Here is a 12,994-nt window from a genome sequence, read left to right as displayed (position 1 = left end):
TATAGCGTGTAGTCCTGACAGATAAGCTGCACATGTTTTAAATTGGGACAGTGCATGGTCATTATAGTACAGAATTAAACAAAAACATAAAACCAATACAGCACGAACTAGTCTTTTCCACTATTATCCTGCTGATAGATTTCTCATTTGTAATAACTGCCCTATGGTATTTTGACTTTGGGGTTAACTTTTTTTAGTGCTCTCCTTCCAGAGTGAACAAAGACTTTCTCAAAGCTGTTCCGTCTGCACATGGATAACCTGTATCCACAGCTGCAGGGACGGTATCGTGAAGGGATTGTGATGTCTGCCTTGCGATTCACAGCTGTGGTAAATTGACTCCATAAGTTATGAGTGAGAAGACTAATTAGCTTGGCCGGCTCCATGAGGGATCTTAAAGAGTCTGAGCTTGTTAGTGACACAATGATGTCAAAGCAGAGCGTGCACCGTTTGGACAAGAGAACATGCACGTCTTTGTGCAGCATGCATGACTGCTTACATGCATGGAGGAGGTTTCACAGAACAGACTCATTGGCTTACAGGGATGACTGCTGCAATGAGTTGCATACTGGCAGGAATCGATAACATGAAAGGTGATGTGCATGCATCATTGTGTGCATGTCTAGTTTACAAAGTCTGATGCATGTCTGAGCTAAAATGGCTGGTAGTGTTAGTGAACATCATGACTGTTATGTAAGAAGCTGGTAGTTAAAGGGTTAGAGCTCAGGGCTGGGCCATATTATATGGAGGGTGGGTAGGGGGTGGGAGAGAGGGAGGGAGGCGAGGGAGGCAGTGAGTTTGAGGAGAGAGGGAGAGAGTGAGGAAGAAAGAGAGAGAGAGTGCGACAAGGGGGCAGGGTTGAGAGAGCAACACAGAGCAACATGGGACAGTGAGGGAGAGACACATGGAGAGAGAGGGAGGGAAAGAGAGAGAGAGATGAGAGGTTAGGAGTTGCTAGTTGGAAAGATAATCAGAGACAGGCCACTGATTCAGAGCCTGGTGCACAGCTGGTGTGACGAGTGAAGAGGCTGCAGGGTGACAGCGAGTCAACGGACAGTGACAATGTGTAACAAGTGTGGGATTTAATGTGCTGGAGAGTATCATCAACTCAATAACCCAAGAGTCAAACAGGAAACAGTTGGACCTTGCAGGAGGAGGACACGCTTGGAGCTACAGACCAGAGGGGAATAACCAGAGGAGGATGTTGCTTTTAAAGTACATTTGGAGAAAACTAATGTTTGAATGGCTGTGGACGTCATCTAGCATCTAACACTACCTGACAAAGAAGTAAAAGAGGAACTGTTATTTTGTCATGTTCTACATTTTATTACAGTTTATTTTCGGAATGATACAACATTGACAACGCGATAACGTTTGGCATTATAAAAAATATATCATTTTGTACAGATAATCTTTTTCATTTCTCCAGATGTAAAAGCATGGACTTGATTGGATTTGACATTTCACATCTCTACAAAGTGGAGTTCACCTGGTCCTTCATAGTGCTGGATGGATGATTTATGATGGGAAGGACAATAGTTACCTTCTCTTGAAAACACTCAGTAAAGTTAAACTTGATCAGTCCATTCCTTAATGTAGCTTGATCTAAAGAAGATACTGTACATCTCCACTGCATCTCTTGTAGCAAATGATTCAATTATGGAGGCACGATGCAAGCAAATTGAAGTGGATTACAGACCGGTACACCTATTGCATCCTGCCAGGTTGGCAGTCCTGATGAGGTGTTTGAACCATGTGGTCCACTGAAAGCATGGAGCCGGAGAAAGCACACACTCAGAGCAGCTTCTTCAGCAAGGTGGATGTGCCTGACCATGCTCACTACATTGTCGCTTTATTCGTCTTTGTTATCGGGGCACTGGGCATCACTGGCAATGCTCTGGTTATGTTCGCCTTCTATAGGTGGGTTTGTGTGAGTGGTTTGTTTATTCCAGAATTTCATTTTGAGTTCATGTGTGTGTCTGCTCTTTTCAGTGCTCTGAGCATCTGACTGTATTAGCCCTTACCATTTTTAATGTGGGTCTCCCTTACACTCAGAACCCTAAGGACATGTTATAATCACTCAGAGATGTAATGGTCTCAGAGAGAGCTGCACAGATGGAGAGAACTATATCTGTGCAGGACTGTGGGCTTTGATTGTTTGGGAGACAACATTGCAATTAACTTTAATTTACTGCAGTGAGGGTCATTATATGTCATGTCTTTTACTCCTCAGAGGATCAAAGGGGTTTTCCAAAAAGCTAGTGATTATCAGTAAATGATCTTTTGCTTCTCTTATCTTAGTATCAGAGCCAAAAGATCATCTTAGTTGCATGGCAACGAGGTGAAACATAGTGTTCATGGTAGAAAATCTGTCCTGTATCCTTGAGATATCATGTGACCCTGTATAAAAAATATGATCTTTCCTGTCCTCTGATAGTGGAAATACGCATCTGCACAATAGGTGCAAGGTCTTCTAGACAAGGTGTTCTAGCCAAATTAACAAGGCAACGTGGCAACACTTACGTGTGTCTTTTAAGAAGGCACTAATCCCTCTGAAATAACCAGTACAGCAACATACTATTTAGTAAAAAATCTATAAGCATAAATGAACAGCTGTGACTCAGACTGCATAAAGTTATTGTGCATTTCACCATGAATTAAATGTACCATGCAGTTCAAAGCAATGGTGAAATTCCCACGGTCCATTTACAGACACATGTACCAGGTAATGTTAAAAGTAAAGGACAATCTGTTTTAGTATTGTAAGTAATTCTGCGAGATGAGTGACTCTCAAATGGTAAACTCTTTAAGAAGCCGAGGAGGGAGTATATGTGTGTTGTTGTGTAATTTGGACAGCCATTGACCTCTTATTATTCTACTGATGTTAACTGTTTCACAGAAACTAGGTCAGCGAGAGAAAGTGTCTGTGTGTGTGTGTGTGTGTGTGTGTGTGTGTGTGTGTGTGTGTCTGTGTGTGTGTGTGTGTATGCTTGTTCTAGGGATTGTCAGGAGCTTTTATATTCCATCTGTCAATCACTGTAGATAGATTAGATGGGTCCTTCATTGTGTTGTGCTAATAGTTTGTGTTTACTGAATCAGAAATGCACATGATGTTATGGGTTCCACGAAAATTCACTCACACACACACAAATGCACACACACACACGGGGGGGGGGGGGGGGGGGGGAATTGTCTGTCAGGTGATATGTCACTCGATACAATGATTTTTTGCGAATGAAGTGAATGCTGTACTTAAATGCACACACATGCACATGTGGCATTTAGTCAGACTAACACGTAGCCAGTTGTGACATAACAACAAACGCACAAATATTCCCAGGCATAAGAAACCAGATAGTTTGGTGTTCAGGGGAGCTCAGGGAGCAACCACTTTTAATTCAGGAGAACAAAGAGGCAGAGTTTAATCAATGAAGAGCTGTGGAGGCAGACAGCAGGTCAATATGCTGCTTAATCAAGCTGGTATGAATGTAGGTTCACACAGAGTTGATCAGTTCAACACAGGGCTTATATCTGATTAATTCTGACAATGAAACAGTTCTGTGTATATTGAGTTAAGCATTCAAATTTTAAAAATTACCAAAAGAGACTAGTTTTCATGATCATGATCACATTTGATATTTGTTGGATTAGAAATCAGTGGTTAAAGCAGATACAATCCAACATGCTGAACACACTGTGTCAGTACAGTTTACTAACCACCAGACTTCCCATCTTCTCCCTGTATGTGTGTGTAGTAACAAGAAGCTTCGTAATCTGCCTAACTACTTTATTATGAACTTGGCGGTTAGTGACTTCCTCATGGCCTTCACTCAGTCGCCCATTTTCTTCATCAACAGTCTCTACAAAGAATGGGTGTTTGGAGAAATGGGTAATTCTGCTTTTTGTTTTTCTAATACAGTGCACTCTGTCCAGTTCTGCTCTGTTAGCATTTCTTTTAGATCTTTGCTACAGCCTCAAATACAGAGCTTATATATATATATAAATCAAAAATAGCTAAAATAGTATTCTACTGCTGAGTCATTCATATGTTTGCATGTGCTCCTTCCCTGTAGGCTGTAAGCTGTATGCATTCTGTGGTGCCCTGTTTGGCATTGCCTCCATGATAAACCTACTTGCCATCTCTATTGACCGCTATGTGGTCATCACCAAGCCACTGCAGGCAATACACTGGAGCTCCAAGAGAAGAACCGCCCTGGCCATCATCATGGTCTGGCTTTACTCTTTGGCCTGGAGTCTGGCTCCTCTAGTTGGCTGGAGTGAGTTTCATTTATTTTGGTCTCTTTTCTTGTAATCCTCCTTCACTCGCTGCAGATCTCTCATTAATATTGTACCATGCCATGTAAGAGTCTAACAGAAACAGGAAAATGACCTGTTCTTCATTCCCTACTGTGGAAAAACCAATGAATATAGAAATCAGCGTAACTAATTTTCATTCACCTGCAGTAACATAGGTCACCTGTGATCTTAAACTGCTGTACCTCAGGCATAACACCAAAACAAGAACAAAGTCTTATTTCAAACATGTAGAACCACTAATGTTTTTCCTTATATCTTCCAGTACCTTCAATAAGTGTATTTTATGTCCTTTTACCCTTCTAGGCTCTTATATCCCTGAGGGCCTGATGACATCTTGCACATGGGATTATGTCACATACACATTGGCCAATAGGAGCTACACAATGATGCTGTGCTGTTTTGTTTTCTTTATCCCACTGGGAATCATCTTTTACTGCTATCTCCTAATGTTTCTGGCTATACGGAAGACTAGCAGGTAATGTAACTGTTAACTATGTTTTAGTTTATATATATATATATATATATATATATATATATATGTGTGTGTGTGTGTGTGTGTGTGTGTGTGTGTGTGTGGTGGACAGCCTGTCAGGACCACTGAGTCATTTCCTGGTGGCCTGAGGGTCCTTTTGGCCTGCAGCGTCAATTTGATCACTTTATTAGCTCTGTGTGTACAGACCTCGTGGCTGCGGTCGAAAAGTATTTTTTGCTTAGGAAGGTTCCTAACTGTATCTATATGGCAGCCATGACATATATTGTATCAGTTCGTGGTTCATACATATACATATACATTAATATGTATATGTAATCTATGCATATGTTGGCTTTGGCAACAACATATTTTTGTTCATGCCAATAAAGCTATTTGAATATGTGAATGTTTCTCTTTAAATGCCCCCTACGTCCTGCTCTACCTACAGGGAGGTAGAACGTCTGGGGACTCAGGTGAGGAAATCCACCCTTATCCAGCAGAAATCCATCAGGAATGAGTGGAAGTTGGCAAAGATCGCCTTTGTCGTCATTGTGGTTTATGTCCTCTCCTGGTCACCATACGCCTGTGTCACGCTGATTTCCTGGGCTGGGTAGGACTTATTTCATGTAAATAATAATAATAATCATAATATGAAAATATTTATCATGCAGCTTTTATCAAACAATCAATCTTTATTGTCCCAAGGGGGGAAATTTGGTTGCCCGGAGAATAATAATTTATGGTGGTTTTATGAGTGTGCTTATACATTTTATGTTTATTCATCTACTTCTTTGTGTGAACCATGTAGACCCCAATCGGTTATATAATATATATTATGTATTTTATGTATCTCAATACATATATTAAAAAGTTAATGGTTGGAGTCTTCAGAGAATATACAGTATTTAATTATCCATTATTGTTGAAGAAATTGTATGGGCAACGTGTCCTCAGTATACTCTATGTACAGGGAACACTTTAGGACACATTTTGGACACAGTTTGGATAAAATCTCCCTAAACCGTGTTATTATATAATGTTGTGTGAGCTAGAGGCCAAGCACCCCTGGATGAGTGACATACAACAGACGGTGAAGTTGCTAATCCCGACTATCACAACATTCATTCAACCACATGTCTCTCCTGAGACATACAGTAGGATGGGATGTAGTTATGTAACTTTGAAATCACATCTTTTCCCTGCTTGTTCACAGGGATAGGTACTCTTGTACACACACACACACACACACACACACACACACACACAGACACACATGTGTGTGTGCACAATCAGAAAGACTTAACCACTCCTCTGTGGCAGCTGGCACATTTGGCTAATCCCTGACCCAAAATGCCTCTTCATTATTGCAAAATATAGGAAGATAAGGGGACCTTTGAGGCATGTTGTTTTGTCATGCTACAAACAAACAACTGCAGACTGCAAAATGAACAAGAACTTGAGGGAAGGAAAGTTTATATTCTGCTGTTCTGTCTCATATAGGCATGCCAACATCTTGTCACCATACTCCAAGGCCGTCCCTGCAATCATAGCTAAAGCCTCCACCATCTACAATCCTTTCATCTATGCTATCATACACAACAAATACAGGTAAAGGATGACTCAGAGTTATTGTATTCATCCTGTCTATCTTTAAATGGATGGCATGCATACAACTTGTAAAGTAATTCAGATTAATTGTTGATAGCATTGACATATTGCAGTTATTTGCATATTTAAACCATTTTAAAATTTAAAAAAAAGCCCGTCTATTTTATTCTATCATTCTTTACTCATTAGGATGACTCTGGCAGAGAAGTTTCCCTGCCTTTGGTTTCTGTCTCCTACTCCTCGGAAGGAGTGCATCTCCTCCTCCTCCATCAGTGAGTCCTCTTTCAGGGACTCCATCATCAGCAGACAGTCCACAGCATCAAGGACTCACTTCATTACAGCTTCCACCAACTCCACAGGCATGGTAATTGTACATAAGATACATAGATTTTGTATTTCCTACCATCCAACTAAAGAAAATGGACAATTTCATTGTCCTCATTGTTTTTTTTAGAAACTTTAATGCACATGTAGAAACATACATACCTGCTATATTCATTATCAACCAACAACTTTACTTGGAATTCAAAATATCTATATCTATATCTATCTATGAGTTAAATTGAAATGACAAAACATATGTAATTGCCATCATTGCAAGTTAGTCATTTGTGCCATGCTATTAAGTGCATGTGTTAGTGCTCCTCCAGCAAAGTGCCTGAGGTAGGCTTCATTTAATACAAAGGGTGAAAACATTAATACAGACGTTAATGAAACAGATAAGTGGCAGCTTTCTGACAGCACATTCATCTGGCTGAATCTGATGACAGAAGCTATTTCAGGTTTTCCATTACTTAAAGCTAAAACAATCAAAATGAATCAGTTAGATTACATGATGATCTGAGGCAAATTTATCCTGAATAATTTCCATTTAGCTCAGTTCAATTCAGCTCAACCAGCTCTGTTCTGTCCTGCAGGTATTGAGGGACGTAGAGATGGAGCCTTTGGGCAGGAGGTCATGTGACTCCTTCAGAAGCATGTCATCGTACAATCAGTCTCGCAGAGGGAGGTCCTTTAAGAAACAGTTAGAGCAGAAGACCACCAAGACCCAAGCACCACAGAAGGTGAGAAAACACAACACGAAAAATAGTGAAATCAGCTTAAATATTTTTTGGGTTACTGAGGACATTGCTGATTTTTTTCCCATGCATGATTGGACGATTTTGAGCATGCTAATTTTATTTGCCTGCATGCATCAGGGATCATATATTTGTATATATGTTTTGCAAATGATTTTGTTCTTGTGTATTTGTGTTTGAATGTTTTTTTGTTTGTTTGTTTGTTTTTTCTTGCTTCACATTGCTAGCATCCACCTACCATGACTGAATCATCCAGCACCTGCGAGCATGAACTGGTCTCCAGTTCTCTGACCATCGCCACTCTCCCCTTACTAGTTCTTACCAGGAGGCGCAGCCAGAGTCTGACCAATGATATTTCAGACGGTGGGGAGGAGAAACACAGCATTAGTGACAAGCTCAACAGCCACAAGAGTGACTCTTTTGATTCCCTCAATTTGAGAAAAGTCCCATCCATTGATCCCAAGTCGCCTCAGGGTGTTCCGCGCATAATTGTCATCAGTCCCACTTCTGAAAGCAGTCTCATCAACCATGACAGCATCTGCCTGGAGGACAGTGTTGAGGCAATGGAGAACAATGTTTTTGTCAGTCTGAACTTCTCATCAGAGGTTTTTGAGGCAGTGGAGCTACTCTCTTGACGAGCTGGACTTTCCTTAACATTGCACACTTTTCCATTAAAGCTATTTTATTATTATTATTATTATTATTTTAAGTTCAGACCACAAGTCACACCATACTTTTCCCCACATGCCCAGACCTGTATTGGCTATGGACAAAGCACTCATCCACTGAAATCAACATTTTATCTGTTTCTGAGCTCATTGACTCTGTTTCTTAGATAAACAGAGATAAGTAGAGGGCAGAAGAAAAGTTGCTCTGGCAAATGAAACAACATGAGCTGGTTCCTGGAATGCACTATGCAGTGTTTGTCAGACTTGGAAGAGACAGGGGCACCCTGAGGGGGCAACATGGGCTGCAGTATAGTTTTGTTAAATCCCTCAAAAATGACAAGTGTAACAACATATTTTCATCAGCTTGGGGCCAAGCTTGACAGGGTGGATTCTTTGTTTAGCTATTTAAACTACAGTGATTATGATATAAAGTTTTGAGGTCCACATCACAAGTTCTCTGAATTAGGAAAGCAAAGCAATAACTTCAGATGGTGAGGATTATATAAAGGAATATATAAAGCATGTACAGTATATCCAATTCTTGTCTTGTGGTAGTTGTTCCTTTAGGCAGTGTGGACCTCTCCAACTTTTCATTGGCAGCGAGACAGTGGTGAAATGAAAAAGTGAAGCTGTGGACGCTGGTCAAAAGACTAAAGTGGGGTCGAATATGTCTCATAAAACAATGAACTTTTTACATTTTCTTTGTGATGACTTTTTATGTGTCTTGCTCGTTGTGTGGACACTGTGCTTTGTAACAAATTCTCCTCTGTTCCCTCATAAAAAAAAAAAAAATCCTAACTGTCCTATTTCTGTTGCTTGTGCTACAGCGTTGTTGCCTGTGATGTTGAGTGAGTGTGTGCTTTCGTTGTCCCGTTATAGGAAGGAAGAACAAGTAAAGGAGATTTATATACACATGTGACCAAAGATGCTCACTGGAGACTTTGTTAACTTTGTTTATCAATTTGTTTGGATGGTTAATTGTCCTGTCTTTTTAGACAGATGACAGAATCACTCCACTCAATAAATGACAGCTGCTCTTGTTTCTAATTGGCTATTGATTCCTATTCCTAGTTATGTAATTCGTCCAATAAGGCTTATTTGCAGAATGCAGTACAAAAATAGCTCCTGACTTGATTCACAAAAGTGACTGTGATCACGTCAGGTGTGACAGCTGTATCATCTGTGTTTTAACATTTGATACTTGTGCATCTGTTGGTTTTATAGCTATAAGCATTATGCAGTAAGAAAGTTGAAGACATGTTGAAGTAGCACTTTTTCATGTTAGTTCATGTGCTGATTAAACAGTTCTAAATCCAACTTTTGACACAGTCCCTGTGAAGAGCACACATGATTATCCTGATGTGATTAACCTAAAAGCAGAGATGTGTTACCTCTGCACTGGTCATGTTAATTCTGTCACCAGACTGACCACTACTACTGGGCAATTTTACAACCCCCTGGATTACATTCAATGACAACTCTTTTGTGTGTTCAATGCCACTGTATAATAAATTCTTAAATTTGTAAATGTCCACACATGATAGCAACTTCAGTTTGGTTCAAGAGTAAGATTGTGGCTTTGGCAAATAAACTGTGGTTTACAGTAAGTTATGGCTAATCCTAATCAAACAATGTGACAGTGACAGCCTCACTAAACATACCAAAACATGTAACTTGAAAAACCACATGAGTCATCAGAGGAAAAAGATGATTACACTAATGAAACTGAATGTTTGATTTTGACGAATCTCTGTCTTGTATTTTTATTTTGTTGAAACCCAGTATTTGCATGTTTCCAAACTCTGAGGCTGAAGTTGAATGTACTTGAACTGTCATTCGTGAATGACAGTTGGTGCAGCTAATTTTGGGCTGTAACTGCCATATGGACTAGAGAAGAGTGAAAAACACCTCACATGGCTCACTGAAGGTCACCTGGATAGTAATTTTTATATCACAAGTGCTGTGTTACTTTTTGTTTATATTATTATGTATTATTTTTGAGATGTATGTTCAATTTAACAGAGAAGAGTGACAGCCAACAAAGGGGGGAGTATTGTTAGTGTTCTCGTAGGGGCTGCAGTGTGACCTTTGAGATAATTAATGACTTCCTCCTCCTCTTGGTCCTCCATCCCCAGAGGAAGATTTTGATGTCTTTTCTTTGTCTCACAGAAATAAATAAGATCTTATGTGAACATCACCGAATTCTGATTTGTTTCTCCTAAACCTCTCCCTAGGAGAAATAAGGAGCAAAAGAAGAGCTCAAGATCTGAGAAATCAATCTCGTCCAATTTGAGAATAACAGAAGAAACACAAGAAAAGCAGGAGATCTTATGCTCTGCTTACAAGCCTTCATTTGATCACAATCACAATTTCAGCTGTTGTGCAAGCTCTTTTATAAGTCAATCAAATCTTTAAGATCTTACTGTTGTCTTAAGAGCTGATTATTTCTGACAAGTAAAGATCAGAGCAGTGAGAGAAAAAAAGACAATCTTAAGATCTTAGGAGTTGAGATAAAGAAATACAAAGAAAATGGTCAAAATCTTATATTGATCTTAAATTAAGCTCAATTGTGTCTAGGAGAAATAGACTAGACAAAAAAAAGATCTTACTTTTATATTTTCCTTTCCTCTGGATCAGTTTCAAAGGTACTAGATCAAGATTTTAGATTATATGTTACTGTCAGGACAGACTGGCTGACCATCCTGAACATCAAAAATAATAAAACAAAAACATGTCCTGGCAGCATGTTCATCTGTCATTTTCTTTAGTTTCAAATTTAAACTTTAAACGTTAGTTTGACAGCTAACACCAACAAGGGACCACCTTCCAGTGCTCACTATATAAAACTACTGCAGATTGGTGACACCTCAAGGATTTGGATAAACAAATTCTCATGTGCAATAAATGAATTATGATGAAATGAATAATTTAGCTTTCTGCCCATACTGTCATTATCAATATAATCAATGCCATCACTTGGGTTCATTTTCTCTAAGAAGTATGTGAACACGCTGCCAGCAGACCTGTAGTGAAAACCACAGCTGACCTCACTAACATCTGGTAGACGACAGGGCAGGTTGAGATAAGCTCTCTGCTGCTTCTGGATCATCTCCACATCTTCAACAGAGCACAGGCTATTTCTTACCCTCTCTTATGGACTGATCATATACTTTTTATCTATCCACAATAAGTTTTCTGTACTGCATTCTGGGTTGTCATATGTTTTCATGCCTCACTGAGGTTTGTGTGATATGTTACATTTTTACCTCTGGGTGCTGTTTATTGTTGTTTCATGTACTGCTGTCTTTTCCGTCGTACTACTGTGATAATGTCACAATTCCTGCAGGCACAATAAAGTTGATGAAGTTTATCATTTTCAGCACTGAACATATGTGCTTAGCTTGGAGAGAGCTACTGTATAAGGTTATGGTACTTTGACAACCCCTTGTTTCAGCACAGTACAAAGTCTAAGGAACATAGCACACTCATATTTTGCTAAAGGAAGAGACAGAAATATCAACAGCACCCTGTACATGTTTTTCACAGTGCAGTGGTCCATATTGCTGCTTCACAAATATTTTTATTTCATATGTAATGATGGTAAATAGCCACTAGATGGATGTAGGGAATCATATTTAAGACTATTCACCCAACGTGGGTGATGGTGCGCATTCTTTCTTTCTTTCTTTCTTTCTGTCTTTCTTTCTTTCTTTCTTTCTGTAACATTTCCAACAGTGGAATTATGTCAGATACTTCAGTAGAATGACAAGAATAAAATGCCCCATTAACTGCAGTAAGAAAACCCTACAAGGTGCACCTGTCCAGAAAACAAATCCAGACAAGTGAATTTGACATTTTACAGAGAAAAGATGACAGATACTTCTACAGCACCATCATACTCATACTGTTTTTGTTTGCTTCGTTAGCTTTGACCGAAGGTCTTTGAAGACTTTGAACATGCTTTAAAATGTACATGAACAGCGCGTGTCATGAAAAACTGGCTGATGCTAAATTGTAGCTGCTCTCTATGAAATACACTGCCATCCAGTCAAACAATAGGGTCTCTCAATGCTTTCCTGTCAATGCAAACAACAACTGCGACTGACATGAACGTATGTGACTCTCTCTCTCTCTCTCTCTCTCTCTCTCTCTCTCTCTCTGTGTGTGTGTGTGTGTGCATGAGAAAGAGAGAGAGAGATATTACATCACCATGCAGGGAAGCATAACCCCGTGCAGTGAAACCAAGGCTGCTCCCAGCTGAAACTGGAGATAAGTAATGATAACTTGGCATAACTGTCTTCTGATGTAAGTCATACCTGGCAGGAGACTCTTCCTCTGCCACTTTTTAGTGTTAGACCAACCCACGCACAAGCACAAGCACCAACATGTGGAAGTGGTGGCTTCCTGTAAAGATAATAAAAGTAAATTAATTTTCACTTAATATTTGATTCCATTCTCGCGTCTAGGGTTTCTTTGCTTAACACGGTCACAACAACATTAAGTGCGTTAAATACAGCGTTGAAGGGTGCGCTTCCCCTCACTTGGTGCGATGACACAATAAAAGGAGCTTTAAATCAGGGGAAATTAATTTCACGCCGTGTTGAACCCACTCTCTGGCTGAGTGCGTAATGACGCTGCTCCATACACTGAGGGAGCTGTCCCACAAAGAGCTCAGTGAGTGGCGGAGACTAGTCCCAGGACGCCGCGGAGGCAGGAGCGAGACACGGTGAGTAGTAAATTCCTGCGTCACCCGCAGTAAATGCTTTATTTTGTTTATTTATTTATTTATTTATTTTTGTAGTTTATTTTGGTTAGACAACATTCTGTGGTCATAAGGGGTTTTTCCTCTCTCT

General features: G+C 39.8%; 1 protein-coding gene across 1 annotated transcript; it reads left to right on the top strand.

Annotated features, from left to right (window-relative positions):
* Nucleotides 1–882: 882 nt before the first annotated feature.
* On the top strand, nt 883–10,331 carry opn4xb (opsin 4xb). The gene is made up of 9 exons (XM_071483097.1): nt 883–1,917; nt 3,753–3,886; nt 4,071–4,274; nt 4,618–4,789; nt 5,235–5,396; nt 6,287–6,394; nt 6,584–6,758; nt 7,312–7,458; nt 7,701–10,331. Exons 1-9 carry the CDS (start codon nt 1,751–1,753, stop codon nt 8,106–8,108), a joined length of 1,677 nt encoding a protein of 558 aa, XP_071339198.1. The 5' UTR covers nt 883–1,750; the 3' UTR covers nt 8,109–10,331.
* Nucleotides 10,332–12,994: the final 2,663 nt, after the last annotated feature.

Source organism: Trachinotus anak, unplaced genomic scaffold (genome assembly GCF_046630095.1).
Source record: "Trachinotus anak isolate AG129_WGS33_773 ecotype Australia unplaced genomic scaffold, CSIRO_AGI_Tana_v1 ptg000008l, whole genome shotgun sequence".
Lineage (NCBI taxonomy): Eukaryota > Metazoa > Chordata > Actinopteri > Carangiformes > Carangidae > Trachinotus > Trachinotus anak.
This window is presented reverse-complemented; position numbering and strand designations above follow the sequence as displayed.

What these genes read in the sequence shown, in the direction of transcription:
- opn4xb (XM_071483097.1), top strand. Translation starts at nt 1,751, where the DNA reads ATGTGGTCCACTGAAAGCATGGAGCCGGAGAAAGCACACACTCAGAGC. An exon ending in GTTATGTTCGCCTTCTATAG is followed by an intron (nt 1,918 to 3,752) that starts GTGGGTTTGTGT and finishes ATGTGTGTGTAG; the next exon opens with TAACAAGAAGCTTCGTAATC. An exon ending in AGACCCAAGCACCACAGAAG is followed by an intron (nt 7,459 to 7,700) that starts GTGAGAAAACAC and finishes TCACATTGCTAG; the next exon opens with CATCCACCTACCATGACTGA.